This window comes from Haliotis cracherodii, unplaced genomic scaffold (assembly GCF_022045235.1).
Source record: "Haliotis cracherodii isolate W230 unplaced genomic scaffold, xgHalCrac1.p SCAF_23, whole genome shotgun sequence".
NCBI classification, from domain to species: Eukaryota; Metazoa; Mollusca; class Gastropoda; order Lepetellida; family Haliotidae; genus Haliotis; species Haliotis cracherodii.
Genome location: NW_027266279.1, coordinates 5,972,176 through 5,994,498, shown reverse-complemented (window position 1 = coordinate 5,994,498; position 22,323 = coordinate 5,972,176). Strand labels below are relative to the sequence as shown.

At 50.1% G+C, this 22,323-nt stretch overlaps 1 protein-coding gene across 1 annotated transcript in view; it reads left to right on the top strand.

The window, feature by feature from the left end:
- Nucleotides 1–22,323, top strand: part of LOC139471777 (putative oxidoreductase YteT) — a 36,000-nt gene that overhangs the window by 5,522 nt on the left and 8,155 nt on the right. The window contains exons 3-8 of the mRNA XM_071254267.1: nucleotides 13,960–14,044; nucleotides 14,830–14,903; nucleotides 15,559–15,618; nucleotides 16,359–16,523; nucleotides 18,324–18,509; nucleotides 20,591–20,689. Coding sequence (XP_071110368.1) covers nucleotides 13,960–14,044; nucleotides 14,830–14,903; nucleotides 15,559–15,618; nucleotides 16,359–16,523; nucleotides 18,324–18,509; nucleotides 20,591–20,689 — 669 coding nt within the window. The remainder of the gene's footprint in view (nucleotides 1–13,959; nucleotides 14,045–14,829; nucleotides 14,904–15,558; nucleotides 15,619–16,358; nucleotides 16,524–18,323; nucleotides 18,510–20,590; nucleotides 20,690–22,323) is intronic.

Below are 22,323 nucleotides of genomic sequence, written 5' to 3'. Positions count from 1 at the left end.
TGCATCTACTACCCTGACAGACAGAGGGAGAGTATAGTAAGGGAGGGAGGGAGGGGTGCATCTACTACCCTGACAGACAGAGGGAGAGTATAGTGAGGGAGGGAGGGGTGCATCTACTACCCTGACGGACAGAGGGAGAGTATAGTAAGGGAGGGAGGGAGGGGTGCATCTACTACCCTGACAGACAGAGGGAGAGTATAGTAAGGGAGGGAGGGAGGGGTGCATCTACTACCCTGACAGACAGAGGGTGAGTATAGTGAGGGAGGGAGGGGTGCATCTACTACCCTGACAGACAGAGGGAGAGTATAGTGAGGGAGGGAGGGGTGCATCTACTGCCCTGACAGACAGAGGGTGAGTATAGTGAGGGAGGGAGGGGTGCATCTACTACCCTGACAGACAGAGGGAGAGTATAGTGAGGGAGGGAGGGGTGCATCTACTACCCTGACAGACAGAGGGAGAGTATAGTGAGGGAGGGAGGGGTGCATCTACTGCCCTGACAGACAGAGGGAGAGTATAGTGAGGGAGGGAGGGGTGCATCTACTACCCTGACAGACAGAGGGAGAGTATAGTAAGGGAGGGAGGGAGGGGTGCATCTACTACCCTGGCAGACAGAGGGAGAGTATAGTGAGGGAGGGAGGGAGGGGTGCATCTACTACCCTGGCAGACAGAGGGAGAGTATAGTGAGGGAGGGAGGGGTGCATCTACTACCCTGACAGACAGAGGAAGAGTATAGAGAGGGAGGGAGGGAGGGGTGCATCTACTACCCTGACAGACAGAGGGAGAGTATAGTAAGGGAGGGAGGGAGGGGTGCATCTACTACCCTGGCAGACAGAGGGAGAGTATAGTGAGGGAGGGAGGGAGGGGGTGCATCTACTACCCTGACAGACAGAGGGAGAGTATAGTGAGGGAGGGAGGGAGGGGTGCATCTACTACCCTGGCAGACAGAGGGAGAGTATAGTAAGGGAGGGAGGGAGGGGTGCATCTACTACCCTGGCAGACAGAGGGAGAGTATAGTGAGGGAGGGAGGGAGGGAGGGAGGGGTGCATCTACTACCCTGACAGACAGAGGGAGAGTATAGTAAGGGAGGGAGGGAGGGAGGGGTGCATCTACTACCCTGGCAGACAGAGGGAGAGTATAGTGAGGGAGGGAGGGGTGCATCTACTACCCTGGCAGACAGAGGGAGAGTATAGTGAGGGAGGGAGGGAGGGGTGCATCTACTACCCTGACAGACAGAGGGAGAGTATAGTGAGGGAGGGAGGGGTGCATCTACTACCCTGGCAGACAGAGGGAGAGTATAGTGAGGGAGGGAGGGAGGGGATGCATCTACTACCCTGACAGACAGAGGGAGAGTATAGTGAGGGAGGGAGGGAGGGGTGCATCTACTACCCTGACAGACAGAGGGAGAGTATAGTAAGGGAGGGAGGGAGGGGTGCATCTACTACCCTGGCAGACAGAGGGAGAGTATAGTGAGGGAGGGAGGGAGGGGTGCATCTACTACCCTGACAGACAGAGGGAGAGTATAGTAAGGGAGGGAGGGAGGGGTGCATCTACTACCCTGGCAGACAGAGGGAGAGTATAGTGAGGGAGGGAGGGGTGCATCTACTACCCTGGCAGACAGAGGGAGAGTATAGTGAGGGAGGGAGGGAGGGGGTGCATCTACTACCCTGGCAGACAGAGGGAGAGTATAGTAAGGGAGGGAGGGAGGGGTGCATCTACTACCCTGGCAGACAGAGGGTGAGTATAGTGAGGGAGGGAGGGGTGCATCTACTACCCTGACAGACAGAGGGAGAGTATAGTGAGGGAGGGAGGGGTGCATCTACTACCCTGGCAGACAGAGGGAGAGTATAGTGAGGGAGGGAGGGAGGGGTGCATCTACTACCCTGACAGACAGAGGGAGAGTATAGTGAGGGAGGGAGGGGTGCATCTACTACCCTGGCAGACAGAGGGAGAGTATAGTAAGGGAGGGAGGGAGGGGTGCATCTACTACCCTGGCAGACAGAGGGAGAGTATAGTGAGGGAGGGAGGGGTGCATCTACTACCCTGGCAGACAGAGGGAGAGTATAGTGAGGGAGGGAGGGGTGCATCTACTACCCTGGCAGACAGAGGGAGAGTATAGTGAGGGAGGGAGGGGTGCATCTACTACCCTGACAGACAGAGGGAGAGTATAGTAAGGGAGGGAGGGAGGGGTGCATCTACTACCCTGACAGACAGAGGGAGAGTATAGTGAGGGAGGGAGGGAGGGATGCATCTACTACCCTGGCAGACAGAGGGAGAGTATAGTAAGGGAGGGAGGGAGGGGTGCATCTACTACCCTGACAGACAGAGGGAGAGTATAGTGAGGGAGGGAGGGGTGCATCTACTACCCTGGCAGACAGAGGGAGAGTATAGTAAGGGAGGGAGGGAGGGGTGCATCTACTACCCTGACAGACAGAGGGAGAGTATAGTGAGGGAGGGAGGGGTGCATCTACTGCCCTGGCAGACAGAGGGAGAGTATAGTGAGGGAGGGAGGGGTGCATCTACTACCCTGGCAGACAGAGGGAGAGTATAGTAAGGGAGGGAGGGAGGGGTGCATCTACTACCCTGACAGACAGAGGGTGAGTATAGTGAGGGAGGGAGGGGTGCATCTACTACCCTGGCAGACAGAGGAAGAGTATAGTGAGGGAGGGAGGGAGGGAGGGGTGCATCTACTACCCTGGCAGACAGAGGGAGAGTATAGTAAGGGAGGGAGGGAGGGGTGCATCTACTACCCTGACAGACAGAGGGAGAGTATAGTGAGGGAGGGAGGGGTGCATCTACTACCCTGGCAGACAGAGGGAGAGTATAGTAAGGGAGGGAGGGAGGGGTGCATCTACTACCCTGACAGACAGAGGGAGAGTATAGTGAGGGAGGGAGGGGTGCATCTACTGCCCTGGCAGACAGAGGGAGAGTATAGTGAGGGAGGGAGGGGTGCATCTACTACCCTGGCAGACAGAGGGAGAGTATAGTGAGGGAGGGAGGGGTGCATCTACTACCCTGACAGACAGAGGGAGAGTATAGTAAGGGAGGGAGGGAGGGGTGCATCTACTACCCTGACAGACAGAGGGAGAGTATAGTGAGGGAGGGAGGGAGGGATGCATCTACTACCCTGGCAGACAGAGGGAGAGTATAGTAAGGGAGGGAGGGAGGGGTGCATCTACTACCCTGACAGACAGAGGGAGAGTATAGTGAGGGAGGGAGGGGTGCATCTACTACCCTGGCAGACAGAGGGAGAGTATAGTAAGGGAGGGAGGGAGGGGTGCATCTACTACCCTGACAGACAGAGGGAGAGTATAGTGAGGGAGGGAGGGGTGCATCTACTGCCCTGGCAGACAGAGGGAGAGTATAGTGAGGGAGGGAGGGGTGCATCTACTACCCTGGCAGACAGAGGGAGAGTATAGTAAGGGAGGGAGGGAGGGGTGCATCTACTACCCTGACAGACAGAGGGTGAGTATAGTGAGGGAGGGAGGGGTGCATCTACTACCCTGGCAGACAGAGGAAGAGTATAGTGAGGGAGGGAGGGAGGGAGGGGTGCATCTACTACCCTGGAAGACAGAGGGAGAGTATAGTGAGGGAGGGAGGGGTGCATCTACTACCCTGGCAGACAGAGGGAGAGTATAGTGAGGGAGGGGGGATGCATCTACTACCCTGGCAGACAGAGGGAGAGTATAGTGAGGGAGGGGGGATGCATCTACTACCCTGGCAGACAGAGGGAGAGTATAGTGAGGGAGGGAGGAGTGCATCTACTACCCTGACAGACAGAGGGAGAGTATAGTGAGGGAGGGAGGGGTGCATCTACTACCCTGACAGACAGAGGGAGAGTATAGTGAGGGAGGGAGGGGTGCATCTACTACCCTGGCAGACAGAGGGAGTGTGTAGTGAGGGAGGGAGGGAGGGATGCATTTACTACCCTGACAGACAGAGGGAGAGTATAGTGAGGGAGGGAGGGGTGCATCTACTACCCTGGCAGACAGAGGGAGTGTGTAGTGAGGGAGGGAGGGAGGGATGCATCTACTACCCTGGCAGACAGAGGGTGAGTATAGTGAGGGAGGGAGGAGTGCATCTACTACCCTGACACACAGAGGGAGAGTATAGTGAGGGAGGGAGGGGTGCATCTACTACCCTGACAGACAGAGGGAGAGTATAGTGAGGGAGGGAGGGGTGCATCTACTACCCTGGCAGACAGAGGGAGTGTGTAGTGAGGGTGGGAGGGAGGGATGCATTTACTACCCTGACAGACAGAGGGAGAGTATAGTGAGGGAGGGAGGGATGCATCTACTACCCTGACAGACAGAGGGAGAGTATAGTGAGGGAGGGAGGGGTGCATCTACTACCCTGGCAGACAGAGGGAGAGTATAGTAAGGTAGGGGGGGGGGGGGGGGATGAATCTACTACCCTGGCAGACAGAGGGAGAGTATAGTGAGGGAGGGAGGGAGGGGTGCATCTACTACCCTGGCAGACAGAGGGAGAGTATAGTGAGGGAGGGAGGGGTGCATCTACTACCCTGACAGACAGAGGGAGAGTATAGTAAGGGAGGGAGGGAGGGGTGCATCTACTACCCTGACAGACAGAGGGTGAGTATAGTGAGGGAGGGAGGGGTGCATCTACTACCCTGACAGACAGAGGGAGAGTATAGTGAGGGAGGGAGGGGTGCATCTACTACCCTGGCAGACAGAGGGAGAGTATAGTGAGGGAGGGAGGGATGCATTTACTACCCTGACAGACAGAGGGAGAGTATAGTGAGTGAGGGAGGGATGCATCTACTACCCTGGCAGACAGAGGGTGAGTATAGTGAGGGAGGGAGGGATGCATCTACTACCCTGACAGACAGAGGAAGAGTATAGAGAGGGACGGAGGTAGGGGTGCATCTACTACCCTGGCAGACAGAGGGAGAGTATCAGACAGAGGGAGAGTATAGTAAGGTAGGGGGGGAGGGATGCATCTACTACCCTGACAGACAGAGGGAGAGTATAGTAAGGGAGGGAGGGGTGCATCTACTACCCTGACAGACAGAGGGAGAGTATAGTGAGGGAGGGAGGGGTGCATCTACTACCCTGGCAGACAGAGGGAGAGTATAGTAAGGGAGGGAGGGACGGGTGCATCTACTACCCTGGCAGACAAAGGGAGAGTATAGTGAGGGAGGGAGGGGTGCATCTACTACCCTGACAGACAGAGGGAGAGTATAGTTAGGGAGGGAGGGGTGCATCTACTACCCTGGCAGACAGAGGGAGAGTATAGTGAGGGAGGGAGGGAGGGGTGCATCTACTACCCTGACAGACAGAGGGAGAGTATAGTAAGGGAGGGAGGGAGGGGTGCATCTACTACCCTGACAGACAGAGGGAGAGTATAGTGAGGGAGGGAGGGGGTGCATCTACTACCCTGGCAGACAGAGGGAGAGTATAGTAAGGGAGGGAGGGAGGGGTGCATCTACTACCCTGGCAGACAGAGGGTGAGTATAGTGAGGGAGGGAGGGGTGCATCTACTACCCTGACAGACAGAGGGAGAGTATAGTGAGGGAGGGAGGGGTGCATCTACTACCCTGGCATACAGAGGGAGAGTATAGTGAGGGAGGGAGGGAGGGGTGCATCTACTACCCTGACAGACAGAGGGAGAGTATAGTGAGGGAGGGAGGGGTGCATCTACTACCCTGGCAGACAGAGGGAGAGTATAGTAAGGGAGGGAGGGAGGGGTGCATCTACTACCCTGGCAGACAGAGGGAGAGTATAGTGAGGGAGGGAGGGGTGCATCTACTACCCTGGCAGACAGAGGGAAAGTATAGTGAGGGAGGGAGGGGTGCATCTACTACCCTGGTAGACAGAGGGAGAGTATAGTGAGGGAGGGAGGGGTGCATCTACTACCCTGACAGACAGAGGGAGAGTATAGTAAGGGAGGGAGGGAGGGGTGCATCTACTACTCTGACAGACAGAGGGAGAGTATAGTGAGGGAGGGAGGGAGGGATGCATCTACTACCCTGGCAGACAGAGGGAGAGTATAGTAAGGGAGGGAGGGAGGGGTGCATCTACTACCCTGACAGACAGAGGGAGAGTATAGTAAGGGAGGGAGGGAGGGGGTGCATCTACTACCCTGGCAGACAGAGGGAGAATATAGTGAGGGAGGGAGGGGTGCATCTACTACCCTGGCAGACAGAGGGAGAGTATAGTAAGGGAGGGAGGGAGGGGTGCATCTACTACCCTGACAGACAGAGGGAGAGTATAGTGAGGGAGGGAGGGGTGCATCTACTGCCCTGGCAGACAGAGGGAGAGTATAGTGAGGGAGGGAGGGGTGCATCTACTACCCTGGCAGACAGAGGGAGAGTATAGTAAGGGAGGGAGGGAGGGGTGCATCTACTACCCTGACAGACAGAGGGAGTGTATAGTGAGGGAGGGAGGGGTGCATCTACTACCCTGGCAGACAGAGGAAGAGTATAGTGAGGGAGGGAGGGAGGGAGGGGTGCATCTACTACCCTGGCAGACAGAGGGAGAGTATAGTGAGGGAGGGAGGGGTGCATCTACTACCCTGGCAGACAGAGGGAGTGTGTAGTGAGGGAGGGAGGGAGGGATGCATTTACTACCCTGACAGACAGAGGGAGAGTATAGTGAGGGAGGGAGGGGTGCATCTACTACCCTGGCAGACAGAGGGAGTGTGTAGTGAGGGAGGGAGGGAGGGATGCATCTACTACCCTGGCAGACAGAGGGTGAGTATAGTGAGGGAGGGAGGAGTGCATCTACTACCCTGACACACAGAGGGAGAGTATAGTGAGGGAGGGAGGGGTGCATCTACTACCCTGACAGACAGAGGGAGAGTATAGTGAGGGAGGGAGGGGTGCATCTACTACCCTGGCAGACAGAGGGAGTGTGTAGTGAGGGAGGGAGGGAGGGATGCATTTACTACCCTGACAGACAGAGGGAGAGTATAGTGAGGGAGGGAGGGAGGGATGCATCTACTACCCTGACAGACAGAGGGAGAGTATAGTGAGGGAGGGAGGGGTGCATCTACTACCCTGGCAGACAGAGGGAGAGTATAGTAAGGTAGGGGGGGGGGGGATGCATCTACTACCCTGGCAGACAGAGGGAGAGTATAGTGAGGGAGGGAGGGAGGGGTGCATCTACTACCCTGGCAGACAGAGGGAGAGTATAGTGAGGGAGGGAGGGGTGCATCTACTACCCTGACAGACAGAGGGAGAGTATAGTAAGGGAGGGAGGGAGGGGTGCATCTACTACCCTGACAGACAGAGGGTGAGTATAGTGAGGGAGGGAGGGGTGCATCTACTACCCTGACAGACAGAGGGAGAGTATAGTGAGGGAGGGAGGGGTGCATCTACTACCCTGGCAGACAGAGGGAGAGTATAGTGAGGGAGGGAGGGATGCATTTACTACCCTGACAGACAGAGGGAGAGTATAGTGAGGGAGGGAGGGATGCATCTACTACCCTGACAAACAGAGGGAGAGTATAGTGAGGGAGGGAGGGATGCATCTACTACCCTGGCAGACAGAGGGAGAGTATAGTGAGTGAGGGAGGGGTGCATCTACTACCCTGGCAGACAGAGGGTGAGTATAGTGAGGGAGGGAGGGATGCATCTACTACCCTGACAGACAGAGGAAGAGTATAGAGAGGGACGGAGGTAGGGGTGCATCTACTACCCTGGCAGACAGAGGGAGAGTATCAGACAGAGGGAGAGTATAGTAAGGTAGGGGGGGAGGGATGCATCTACTACCCTGACAGACAGAGGGAGAGTATAGTAAGGGAGGGAGGGGTGCATCTACTTCCCTGACAGACAGAGGGAGAGTATAGTGAGGGAGGGAGGGGTGCATCTACTACCCTGGCAGACAGAGGGAGAGTATAGTAAGGGAGGGAGGGACGGGTGCATCTACTACCCTGGCAGACAGAGGGAGAGTATAGTGAGGGAGGGAGGGGTGCATCTACTACCCTGACAGACAGAGGGAGAGTATAGTGAGGGAGGGAGGGGTGCATCTACTACCCTGGCAGACAGAGGGAGAGTATAGTGAGGGAGGGAGGGAGGGGTGTATCTACTACCCTGACAGACAGAGGGAGAGTATAGGGAGGGAGGGAGGGGTGCATCTACTACCCTGACAGACAGAGGGAGAGTATAGTGAGGGAGGGAGGGGTGCATCTACTACCCTGACAGACAGAGGGAGAGTATAGTGAGGGAGGGAGGGGTGCATCTACTACCCTGACAGACAGAGGGAGAGTATAGTAAGGGAGGGAGGGAGGGGTGCATCTACTACCCTGGCAGACAGAGGGAGAGTATAGTGAGGGAGGGAGGGAGGGAGGGGTGCATCTACTACCCTGACAGACAGAGGGAGAGTATAGTAAGGGAGGGAGGGAGGGGTGCATCTACTACCCTGGCAGACAGAGGGAGAGTATAGTGAGGGAGGGAGGGGTGCATCTACTACCCTGGCAGACAGAGGGAGAGTATAGTGAGGGAGGGAGGGAGGGGTGCATCTACTACCCTGACAGACAGAGGGAGAGTATAGTGAGGGAGGGAGGGGTGCATCTACTACCCTGGCAGACAGAGGGAGAGTATAGTGAGGGAGGGAGGGAGGGAGGGGGTGCATCTACTACCCTGACAGACAGAGGGAGAGTATAGTGAGGGAGGGAGGGAGGGGTGCATCTACTACCCTGGCAGACAGAGGGAGAGTATAGTGAGGGAGGGAGGGAGGGGTGCATCTACTACCCTGACAGACAGAGGGAGAGTATAGTGAGGGAGGGAGGGGTGCATCTACTACCCTGGCAGACAGAGGGAGAGTATAGTGAGGGAGGGAGGGAGGGGTGCATCTACTACCCTGACAGACAGAGGGAGAGTATAGTAAAGGAGGGAGGGAGGGGTGCATCTACTACCCTGGCAGACAGAGGGAGAGTATAGTGAGGGAGGGAGGGGTGCATCTACTACCCTGGCAGACAGAGGGAGAATATAGTGAGGGAGGGAGGGAGGGGGTGCATCTACTACCCTGGCAGACAGAGGGAGAGTATAGTAAGGGAGGGAGGGAGGGGTGCATCTACTACCCTGGCAGACAGAGGGTGAGTATAGTGAGGGAGGGAGGGGTGCATCTACTACCCTGACAGACAGAGGGAGAGTATAGTGAGGGAGGGAGGGGTGCATCTACTACCCTGGCATACAGAGGGAGAGTATAGTGAGGGAGGGAGGGAGGGGTGCATCTACTACCCTGACAGACAGAGGGAGAGTATAGTGAGGGAGGGAGGGGTGCATCTACTACCCTGGCAGACAGAGGGAGAGTATAGTAAGGGAGGGAGGGAGGGGTGCATCTACTACCCTGGCAGACAGAGGGAGAGTATAGTGAGGGAGGGAGGGGTGCATCTACTACCCTGGCAGACAGAGGGAAAGTATAGTGAGGGAGGGAGGGGTGCATCTACTACCCTGGTAGACAGAGGGAGAGTATAGTGAGGGAGGGAGGGGTGCATCTACTACCCTGACAGACAGAGGGAGAGTATAGTAAGGGAGGGAGGGAGGGGTGCATCTACTACTCTGACAGACAGAGGGAGAGTATAGTGAGGGAGGGAGGGAGGGATGCATCTACTACCCTGGCAGACAGAGGGAGAGTATAGTAAGGGAGGGAGGGAGGGGTGCATCTACTACCCTGACAGACAGAGGGAGAGTATAGTAAGGGAGGGAGGGAGGGGGTGCATCTACTACCCTGGCAGACAGAGGGAGAATATAGTGAGGGAGGGAGGGGTGCATCTACTACCCTGGCAGACAGAGGGAGAGTATAGTAAGGGAGGGAGGGAGGGGTGCATCTACTACCCTGACAGACAGAGGGAGAGTATAGTGAGGGAGGGAGGGGTGCATCTACTGCCCTGGCAGACAGAGGGAGAGTATAGTGAGGGAGGGAGGGGTGCATCTACTACCCTGGCAGACAGAGGGAGAGTATAGTAAGGGAGGGAGGGAGGGGTGCATCTACTACCCTGACAGACAGAGGGAGTGTATAGTGAGGGAGGGAGGGGTGCATCTACTACCCTGGCAGACAGAGGAAGAGTATAGTGAGGGAGGGAGGGAGGGAGGGAGGGAGGGGTGCATCTACTACCCTGGCAGACAGAGGGAGAGTATAGTGAGGGAGGGAGGGGTGCATCTACTACCCTGGCAGACAGAGGGAGTGTGTAGTGAGGGAGGGAGGGAGGGATGCATTTACTACCCTGACAGACAGAGGGAGAGTATAGTGAGGGAGGGAGGGGTGCATCTACTACCCTGGCAGACAGAGGGAGTGTGTAGTGAGGGAGGGAGGGAGGGATGCATCTACTACCCTGGCAGACAGAGGGTGAGTATAGTGAGGGAGGGAGGAGTGCATCTACTACCCTGACACACAGAGGGAGAGTATAGTGAGGGAGGGAGGGGTGCATCTACTACCCTGACAGACAGAGGGAGAGTATAGTGAGGGAGGGAGGGGTGCATCTACTACCCTGGCAGACAGAGGGAGTGTGTAGTGAGGGAGGGAGGGAGGGATGCATTTACTACCCTGACAGACAGAGGGAGAGTATAGTGAGGGAGGGAGGGATGCATCTACTACCCTGACAGACAGAGGGAGAGTATAGTGAGGGAGGGAGGGGTGCATCTACTACCCTGGCAGACAGAGGGAGAGTATAGTAAGGTAGGGGGGGGGGATGCATCTACTACCCTGGCAGACAGAGGGAGAGTATAGTGAGGGAGGGAGGGAGGGGTGCATCTACTACCCTGGCAGACAGAGGGAGAGTATAGTGAGGGAGGGAGGGGTGCATCTACTACCCTGACAGACAGAGGGAGAGTATAGTAAGGGAGGGAGGGAGGGGTGCATCTACTACCCTGACAGACAGAGGGTGAGTATAGTGAGGGAGGGAGGGGTGCATCTACTACCCTGACAGACAGAGGGAGAGTATAGTGAGGGAGGGAGGGGTGCATCTACTACCCTGGCAGACAGAGGGAGAGTATAGTGAGGGAGGGAGGGATGCATTTACTACCCTGACAGACAGAGGGAGAGTATAGTGAGGGAGGGAGGGATGCATCTACTACCCTGACAAACAGAGGGAGAGTATAGTGAGGGAGGGAGGGATGCATCTACTACCCTGGCAGACAGAGGGAGAGTATAGTGAGTGAGGGAGGGGTGCATCTACTACCCTGGCAGACAGAGGGTGAGTATAGTGAGGGAGGGAGGGATGCATCTACTACCCTGACAGACAGAGGAAGAGTATAGAGAGGGACGGAGGTAGGGGTGCATCTACTACCCTGGCAGACAGAGGGAGAGTATCAGACAGAGGGAGAGTATAGTAAGGTAGGGGGGGAGGGATGCATCTACTACCCTGACAGACAGAGGGAGAGTATAGTAAGGGAGGGAGGGGTGCATCTACTTCCCTGACAGACAGAGGGAGAGTATAGTGAGGGAGGGAGGGGTGCATCTACTACCCTGGCAGACAGAGGGAGAGTATAGTAAGGGAGGGAGGGACGGGTGCATCTACTACCCTGGCAGACAGAGGGAGAGTATAGTGAGGGAGGGAGGGGTGCATCTACTACCCTGACAGACAGAGGGAGAGTATAGTGAGGGAGGGAGGGGTGCATCTACTACCCTGGCAGACAGAGGGAGAGTATAGTGAGGGAGGGAGGGAGGGGTGTATCTACTACCCTGACAGACAGAGGGAGAGTATAGTAAGGGAGGGAGGGAGGGGTGCATCTACTACCCTGACAGACAGAGGGAGAGTATAGTGAGGGAGGGAGGGGTGCATCTACTACCCTGACAGACAGAGGGAGAGTATAGTGAGGGAGGGAGGGGTGCATCTACTACCCTGACAGACAGAGGGAGAGTATAGTATAGTGAGGGAGGGAGGGGTGCATCTACTACCCTGGCAGACAGAGGGAGAGTATAGTAAGGGAGGGAGGGAGGGGTGCATCTACTACCCTGGCAGACAGAGGGAGAGTATAGTAAGGGAGGGAGGGAGGGGGTGCATCTACTACCCTGGCAGACAGAGGGAGAGTATAGTAAGGGAGGGAGGGAGGGGTGCATCTACTACCCTGGCAGACAGAGGGAGAGTATAGTAAGGGAGGGAGGGAGGGGGTGCATCTACTACCCTGGCAGACAGAGGGAGAGTATAGTAAGGGAGGGAGGGAGGGGTGCATCTACTACCCTGACAGACAGAGGGAGAGTATAGTAAGGGAGGGAGGGAGGGGTGCATCTACTACCCTGACAGACAGAGGGAGAGTGTAGTGAGGGAGGGAGGGGTGCATCTACTACCCTGGCAGACAGAGGGAGAGTATAGTAAGGGAGGGAGGGACGGGTGCATCTACTACCCTGACAGACAGAGGGAGAGTATAGTAAGGGAGGGAGGGGTGCATCTACTACCCTGACAGACAGAGGGAGAGTATAGTAAGGGTGGGAGGGAGGGGTGCATCTACTACCCTGGCAGACAGAGGGAGAGTATAGTGAGGGAGGGAGGGGTGCATCTACTACCCTGGCAGACAGAGGGAGAGTATAGTGAGGGAGGGAGGGAGGGGGTGCACCTACTACCCTGGCAGACAGAGGGAGAGTATAGTGAGGGAGGGAGGGAGGGGTGCATCTACTACCCTGGCAGACATAGGAAGAGTATAGTGAGGGAGGGAGGGAGGGGTGCATCTACTACCCTGGCAGACAGAGGGAGAGTATAGTGAGGGAGGGAGGGGTGCATCTACTGCCCTGACAGACAGAGGGAGAGTATAGTGAGGGAGGGAGGGGTGCATCTACTACCCTGACAGACAGAGGGAGAGTATAGTAAGGGAGGGAGGGAGGGGTGCATCTACTACCCTGACAGACAGAGGGAGAGTGTAGTGAGGGAGGGAGGGGTGCATCTACTACCCTGGCAGACAGAGGGAGAGTATAGTAAGGGAGGGAGGGAGGGGTGCATCTACTACCCTGACAGACAGAGGGAGAGTATAGTAAGGGAGGGAGGGAGGGGTGCATCTACTACCCTGACAGACAGAGGGAGAGTATAGTGAGGGAGGGAGGGAGGGGTGCATCTACTACCCTGGCAGACAGAGGGAGAGTATAGTAAGGGAGGGAGGGAGGGGTGCATCTACTACCCTGACAGACAGAGGGAGAGTATAGTAAGGGAGGGAGGGAGGGGTGCATCTACTACCCTGGCAGACAGAGGGAGAGTATAGTGAGGGAGGGAGGGAGGGAGGGGTGCATCTACTACCCTGGCAGACATAGGAAGAGTATAGTGAGGGAGGGAGGGAGGGGTGCATCTACTACCCTGGCAGACAGAGGGAGAGTATAGTGAGGGAGGGAGGGGTGCATCTACTGCCCTGACAGACAGAGGGAGAGTATAGTGAGGGAGGGAGGGGTGCATCTACTACCCTGGCAGACAGAGGGAGTGTGTAGTGAGGGAGGGAGGGAGGGATGCATTTACTACCCTGACAGACAGAGGGAGAGTATAGTGAGGGAGGGAGGGGTGCATCTACTACCCTGGCAGACAGAGGGAGAGTATAGTGAGGGAGGGAAGGAGGGGTTGATCTACTACCCTGACAGACATACAGAGGGAGGGAGGGATGCATCTACTACCCTGACAGACAGAGGGAGAGTAAGGTAAGGTAAGGGAGGGAGGGAGGGAGGGATGCATCTATTACCCTGACAGAGGGAGAGAGTATGGTGAGAGAGGAAGTTCTTAAGTACATTGTTCATTGCTCTTTCTTCACATTAGACGTCTTTTGTTTGTGAGTTGTTCATTGGTATTGTTTTGTATTTTGAGTTCATTATTTGTGTGTAAATAATGACCTCTTCTTGTAACATTCATTCTTTAATCGTAACATTTGGTAATCATTTTGTAGTCAAAACATGGTTAAAGATGTAATACAGAAAACAAAATTGTTTATATTGTAAATTTAATCTGATGAACAAAGAGTTTGAAGCCATGTTTTCTCTTTGAATACTATACGAAGATTGAATGAAGGATGCCTTTGTGCTTGTCCAGGTGGTCGGTGTGGCTGAGCCCAGAGAGTATCAAAGAAATAAGGTCAAGGACAGAAACAAAGTCCCATCAAGCAATGTCTTCACAGGTAGGACAGTGATCACAACAGTGTAGCACTGATGAATACTGCATTTGGTTGAAGAATACTTTTTCTCACTTTTTCAGCACTTTTCTCAGCACAACAAATAATGGAACCTGTTTTATTCTGAGAAGCTGTTACAATATGACACGGGTTGTGAAGACTTTAGTCAGAGACAATATATCGGTATATGGTCTCTGCTTTAGTCAATGTCTTGTCTGGCCACCGTATGGCGTTACAAGCATGACACCTGGCGGCCATCTTGCTTACAAATGATGGATTGTCTCCCTTGGAAGGCGTTGCTGCTCTTCCTGCAGTTAGCCATAGAAGCAACAATGGATCTAAAAAACTTGGCCTCATGACATTGACCATGTTACCACGGCTGTGTACAATGTCCACCTCTCACATGAGATTCCTCTCCACACCCCAACGCTCCCACCCCCATACCAATCAATTTCTAGGCAGCTCCATGAAGATCCGGAGTAGAATAGGTCTTCAGCAACCCATGTTTGCCGTTAAAGGTGACTATGCTTGTCGTAAGAGGTGACTAATGGGATTGGGTGGTCAGACTCGCTGACTTAGTTGATGCATGTTTTGGTATACCAATTGCTTTGATCAATGCTTATGATGTCAATCACTGGATTATCTGGTCCAGACATGATTATTTACAGACCACCGTCATATAGCTGGAATATTGCTGAGTGCGGCGTTAAACAAGAAACAAACAAAACAAACAATCATAGTTATGAAAAGTCATGTTTCTGCTGTACCTCTACATGAATGTATCCCCACAGACTGGCGTGAAGCGGTCGAGAGAGACAAGTTTGCTGACTGCGTGATCATCACAACAGTGGACCAAGACCACAAGGTATGTTGTCTGCATGTCCAAAACATCATCAAAGTGGGATATGTGCATCTTTTTGTTGAATTTTTATTCCTTTCATGGGGATTGGGGGCAGAAATCTCCATCAACCTATGCTTGTTGTAAGAGTGAGTGAGTGAGTTAGGTTTAATTCTGCTTTGAACAGTATTCCAGTTCCACAGTATGTCTGTTCCATGTAGAAGGAAAGACCAAAGTGACGCAAGTCTTGGCCATTTACCACTTTGGTGAAACCCACTAGAAGGGTATAGTGCTGACAATCCTAGAAAAATAATCGGCGTGAACCAGGATTCGAACCTACGATCATAGCTTTCTGCTGTGTCCAAGGGACGTAACTCTGCCCAGCTAATTGCAGCACCTTACACAAACTGGGCCACCAATTCCCCCCACTTGTGTTTAGGGATATCACCTGTGTGTGGAATGGTTGTCCTCTACATCCTTCATGATTCTCATGTTAGCATGGTATGTAGAAATGTACTTGTCAACAGAGTTGTCTAACGACAATCACGTTGTTACAATGTTGTTTTTGTGACCTGGCTACATTTGTGTCCTGGCATTGATCATTGCTCATGCCATCGGCCACTGGTTTGCCTGCAATTGTGTGTGGAGTAAATGCCATTCACTCACTACGTGCCACTTTCAGGATCCTGCCATTGCATTTGCCAAGAAGGGTTATCACATTCTGCTGGAGAAGCCCATGGCTGTAAGTATTTTGTAGGCTAAACGTTTCACACGTGGACATGGAAATCCAAACTAAGTGCCCTTGGCAGATAAATGTCAAGTATTTTTATTTTGTTCAAACTTTTGTAAAGTTTTAATTTTCCAACATTCAAAGTTTTTTTTAACACTGAGTTTAAATATTTACATTTAATTAAGCATTGTAGCCTTTTCCTCATTTTGAAATAAGCATACTATAACTTTGAATCCGACAACAAAACAATGTATTCCATTTTTGAATTCTAAATATTTTAGGCCGGTGCACTATTAAACAAAAGAGAGACACTCCTGTTGAAGAAAAAAGACAAATGTGAATAATTTAAAAAGAAATAAATTCTTATGTAGCAGGGCACCCACAGATGACATCCTTACCTTGTCAGCTTGCTGACTGGGTTAACCTCTTTGGTCATGTGGACAAGGCCTCCGACCTCTGATCAGAATCCCATCACGGGACTTGGAAATTTTATTGCCGCTACATTGGCACCCAACGTGGGGCTGAGCGCGTTCATAATAAATTTGAGTAAAATAAGCCTCAGTACCCTACTGTACAGCCTGGGACATGCCTTCTGTTGACGGGGAAGTATGTAGAAGGGCGTGGAGTCATCCCACAGATGACACATTTTCCCTGTCCATGGTTCAAATCCCATCACAGGAGTCGGAAATTTTATGGCCACTACACTTACAAGGCTTAATGCAATTTTATGTGCTTGCAATCCCTGATGTCAGGTTACGGAGGCAGACTGTCGGGAGATCGTGACGACATGCAAGCACCACAACGTGTGTCTGGCCGTCTGTCATGTGCTACGCTATGTTCCCTGGGCCAAGAAAATCAAGGAGGTCATCGTCAGCGGCAGGATAGGGGAGGTTGTCAATATACAGCACACAGAGCCGGTAAATACTTACCCTTCATAATAAACTTCATTATTATGCAAACAATTATTTTCTTCTCATTATTTATTTTTTGCTTTTTTACCCCAAAAAAATTAACGTGTATTGTTTGTAGGGACAGGAAATCAACCGGTCTGAAGCTTTGTTTGTAAACAATAGCTGATAACCCTTGAACAGGTACTCTGCTCTGCTTGCCTTATTTCACGAGAGAATTTTTCTGCTCAGTGACCACACAGCAGGTGTAGGCTTGTCATGTGACAGGATTTTTACTCTTGTTTGTAAACAAATGTACTTATTCTGAAACTAGAACAGACCGGCCTAATGCAAGCCTTTCGTTCTTTACATATTGTTTTGCGGGATTATATAGATATACTACGACAACTCCGTCAGTGAGGTGCATGACAATATAGCTCTACCCATCAAGGTGACTGTATTGCTAGCTCTCCGTAGGGCCTGAATGATGGCAAGTGGAGGAAACATACGCAAATGACAATAGTTTTTCATGTTTGAGGATATTTTCTCAATGAAAGCAATGTTTATCTAAATGTGTAGACTCTTCAAATATGAAAGAAATGCAAAGCACATGCATGGAACGAATGTGTACATGATTTAAAAACACTCAGAACTGTTGACGTACTATCCCTTTAAATGATGTGAAATTTGAAGTGAGAAATCAATGAGTTACCTCCCTTTCCATGTGACCAACCAAGCTCCTTCCCAGCCTGTGACACCTTCGTTACACTCCCGGGAGAGTGGGAGTGGCCATGTCAAGAATCTCGAAATTGGCCCTCTAACAACAAATGTTTTGACATTCATAGTTTTGTGTATTTCTTTTGGAATGCCATTATAGTTAATTTTTAAAAGGTTTAAGACTGATTTCCCAGACGTTTTGTTTGTTAAATTGGATTGGTTTGAAGTTGCAGACTAACAGCAAAAGCACCCAACTTCCCCATTATGTTCTAACCACAACATGAAATAGAAATGAAATATAAATTCAAATTGACAGAGAAAATAATTAGATGGGGGAACAGTATTCGGCGCCCTGATTTCATCACTTCTTTGTAAATATGGTTGTCCAACTCTCAATATCCATGTTGACTTCATGTCATTCTTGTGTTTGAGAGAGACACAAATTGATACATATTGTGTCAAAATGTCTCCATAATTATATACTGTATATTTGTTATACTTTGGAACTTATTTTACTTTGAGTAATACCTTTTCTTACAGTTTTTACTGTTTAAATGGTAAGGTAGACACAATTTTATGGATCCTTATACCGTTGTCAAGCAAGACTGAATGAGGAACATAGTACAGAAAATATACAGTAGGTGGAGGATTAACAGTAGCAACAATTACATACATGAGTGGGATAACATTGGTAAGTGTAGACAACAAAGGGATAAAACTGTCACAACATGATGGACAGAGAACACATAGGTAGAAGCTCATCGGACATGGAGCCAATTGAACAGGATAAGTGATTATTGCTTGATAAGTTCATAGTAGGCAGATGGGATAAAATAGCCTTGATCTCTGTTGATTGATGGCTTGTGGCAGCGAATATGGACTGCTTCTGTTAGTTTTCTTTAAGTGAAATCATGCAGGTTGTTGAAGAGGATTTGGACATTGTCCCAGTTGATGTAGTGATTAGGACAGTTGCTGATATGGTCCGAGATGGCTGAGTTACTGTCAGATTTAATGGTAGAGGTTTTATGATAAATGGTGCTTAGTTGCCACACATGGTGTCTGAATATTGCTGTTTGTACATATTTAATGAGTATATTTATTAACATTTAACAGGTCGGTTTCCAGCATTTTGCTCATTCCTTTGTTCGCGGAAACTGGCGCAATGCCAGCGAGAGTTCTAATTCGCTGCTTGCGAAGTGTTGCCATGACGTCGACCTCATCAAATACTGGTTTGGGGATACAAGATGTCAGAAAGTGTCATCCTTCGGGAATCTGACACATTTCAGAAGAGCAGATAAGGTATTGTCCCTACTTACTGATAAGGTATTATCTTCAAGTGCAAACTTACCCATGCTCTGTGTGTTTAAACTATCAAAAACAGTTTGACTGTTCAGGTTTAGACAGGCTGCTTGGACTAGAACCCTTCCCTTCAATGCAGTGCTTGCTTGATGATTTGTTTGTTGTTTGTTTGTTGTGTTAGTGTCGTAAAAGGTTGGTTGGTTGGTTGTTTTGCGCCACACTCATCAATATTCCAGCTATATGATGGCGGTCTGTAAATAATCAAGTCTGGACCAGACAATCCAGTGATTGGTATCATGAGCATTGACCTACTTAATTGGGATACGATGACATGCATCAACCACTTACGACAAGCATAGTTGCCTTTTAGGGCAAGCATGGGTTGCTGAAGAGCTATTCTACCCCGGATCTTCACGTGTCGCTTGCTTGTTTGACACAAGTTTATTAAAAACCTATCTTTTACTTTTATTTGCCCGTGTCATGTTGGCTGATGAAGTAGCTGTGCTACACACTTTCAATGCCTTTTATTTTTACGAAATTCAATTAAACACTGCGGGGAGAATAAAACATGAGGTTTATTCTACCTGCAGTGTTTTTTTGTATGATAAACAACGACCACAAGTTGTTTATTTTTTATGAGATATCAACATGATGTTCAGCCCCTTTTAGGATGATAATAAAATATGCAAGCCCATAGTCCCTCAACTGAATCCAACCTTGACATTGCTGGACAAGTCCTTTTTATGCACAGGTGGGTATTTCTCGCATATTCTCACAATCCTCACGTCGATTATCTGTACCTTTTCTCCCAATACCGATTGTCATATCTCTCCCGCTTATGGAGCTACATCTATTGGAAATAACTCACCAGACACTCCCCGCTCAAAAATAACATCCCTTTTACAATGTCATTAAGTGGCGAGCTCATGTTTGAACCCGGTTCGCCCTGATGTTTCTAGGTTTGTCAGCACCATACCCGTGCTTGTGGATTTCACCGAACTGGTAAACGTCTGAGACCTGCATCACTTCGGGCTTTCCTCCCACATTAAGCTGACACACCGTGATATAACTGGAATACTGTTAAAAGCGGCGTAAAACCCAACTCACTCACTCATGTTTGAATCTCCAGGAATGACATTATAGAACAATAATTTATCATGAGATAAACCACTCTTCGTTCTTCATTGTTCTGATATATGTGAATAAGGTATTATTAATGTGATTTTAGTTGGTTTAATACAAAATGTGACGTGTACATATGTATATGGCCCGTGAAGATCCGGGATAGAATAGGTCTTCAGCAATCCATGCTGGCCGTAAAAGATGACTTTGGTTGTCGTAAGAGGCGACTAACGTGATCGGGTGGTCAGGCTCACTGACTTGGTTGATGCATGTCATCGTATCCCAATTGCGTGGATCGATGCTCATGATGTCAATCACTGGTATGTCTGGTCCAGACTAAATTATTTTGCAGACTGCCGTCATATAGCTGAAATATTGCTGAGTGCGGCACAAAACAAGAAACAAACAACATATGTATACATTTGAAGTGAGACATGGAGAGCTGTAGGGCTGGGACGAGTCCAAATTTACTACCCGGGTACCCACCCCACTATTACCCGACACAACCTGGGTACTCGAAGTTTGTCTCAGGAGGTAGGTACAAACTATCCGATTGGAAAAAGTTTGATCGTAGCTCTGGTAAAATGTGTTTCGATACATGAATGAAACGATCTGGTGTATACACTGAAGTTGACTGAATTTTTTTTTTTTGTTCAAACATATAAAAGTCAGAAGGAATGGGCGTAGTAGTCAGGAAGAACTGTGAAAATGACTGACTTGTAGTTTGAACAGAGTTTTAGATACTTTTTGTCATCAAACAGTATGTCATGTCACTAACCACGGATCCGGGTAGTCCTATGGGTACCCAGGGTCCTACTCAGGACCCACCCGACCCGAGTACCCGAGTTATCCGTCCCAGCCCTAGAAAACTGTATTTAGGATAGTCTTTCTTCCAATCATGCAGTGGTTCAACAATCAATCTTTAACGGATAACATCAATCAAAGATCCATGTTTTCAGCCTGTGGGGGCTGCGTCTCGTTGCACTGACTGTCCCCAGGAGATCGAGACCTCCTGTCCGTACTCGGCCAAAAGATACTACCTTGATCAGGTCAAATCTGTGAGTTTTCTGAGGCTATTTGTATGAACATTTGGATAATAACCAATGAGAAACGATTGTTTGTTTTGTTTGTTGTTTACGCTGCACACAGCAACATTCCAGCTATATGACGGCCAAATGAGATACCATGGAATTATGGATTATCTGCCATGAATGAATGCATGGTGTAAGCCTTTGCAGAAGGAGTGGCACTAATGATGGGCATGGGCGGATACAGCTTTTTTGAAAAGGGGGGGTGCACAATTAAGATCTATTTATTGTCTTTGGTGGTAATTTAAACAGAAATAAAGATTTTTTCGAAATAAAAAGGGGGGGTGAGCACCCCTGCAACCCCCCTCTGTATCCGCCCATGATGGGCTGGTAGTCCTAAGGGAGAGACCATTTGATCTTCAGGTTGAGGAGGGGGCAGTATTTTGGTTTAAGATCAGTTTCTTTTTAATGTGTATGAAGCATGGCGTGGAGTCATCTCACAGATGACATCCTTACCTTGTCAGCTTGCTGACTGGGTTAACCTCTTTGGTAATGTGGACAATACGTCCGACCTCTGATCAGAACGTCCGTGGTTTGAATCCCATCACGGGACTCGGAAATTTTATGGCTGCGACATGTAGGAGATCAATTACTTTTCCATCCAAAACGGTGCTCAATTATTTTTTTTCGGAAAATAAATAAATAGAACAAACTGTATTCGTTGGACATTTTAATATAACCTACAGGAAAATGACACATTATGTTTTTACCTCCAATGCGAATCCTATGTTATTTTTGTTTTTAGTAACATATGGGCTTGATTATATTTGTTTATCGTTGCTCCATTACTTTCAAGTTGTATATCTGTGTTTCTTTATATCAATCATCATATTAAATCAAGAAATCATATGAAATGTCAACTCTACAGAGAAAATTCCCTGGAGTCAGCCTATTGTTCATGATATGTGAAGAATACATGATGTCATACCATATTTTCCTCAACTATGAACAATGTGACGTATCACTTAATCTTTCCAATTGGCAACGAGAAACTTGAATATTGGTTGCTAGAAGTAGCAGGGGACATAACTGGAACACTACTTTTTCACTTCAACTAAAAAAATTAAGAAATTATGATTGAACAGTTTTGTCCTCCAGTATAATGGGGGTATATATACCGATCAGTATGTCCATCCGTCCGTCTGTTTCTGTTTCCAGAGCAGAGCTCCGAAACCGTAGTATAGTTTTTGTTGAAACTTGCTATACAGATCAGTCTAATGGTGAACTGGTGCCTTTTGATGATTTGGGATCAATATTTTTTTATGTTTTCATGACGACAAGTTGGACTTCACTGGAAATGAGGGTGGTGCTCATTTCGGGAGCAGAACTAATAAAACATTGAATATTTCTACATGAAACATGCTGTACGGATGAGTCTTGTGTTGAACTGGTGCCTTTTGATGATTTGGGATACTGAAATACAGTCAAGTCCCGTTAATCCGACATGGCTGGATGCATATAATTATGTCGGATTAACGAGTATGTCAGATAAATGAAATTAAGTAGTATCAAAGTTCGTTGGTCATGGTTCACGAAAGGTTCTTCTGACGTGACCTGTAATGGGATGTCCTCGGCGTTAGCGAAAACTTGTATCTGATTTTAAT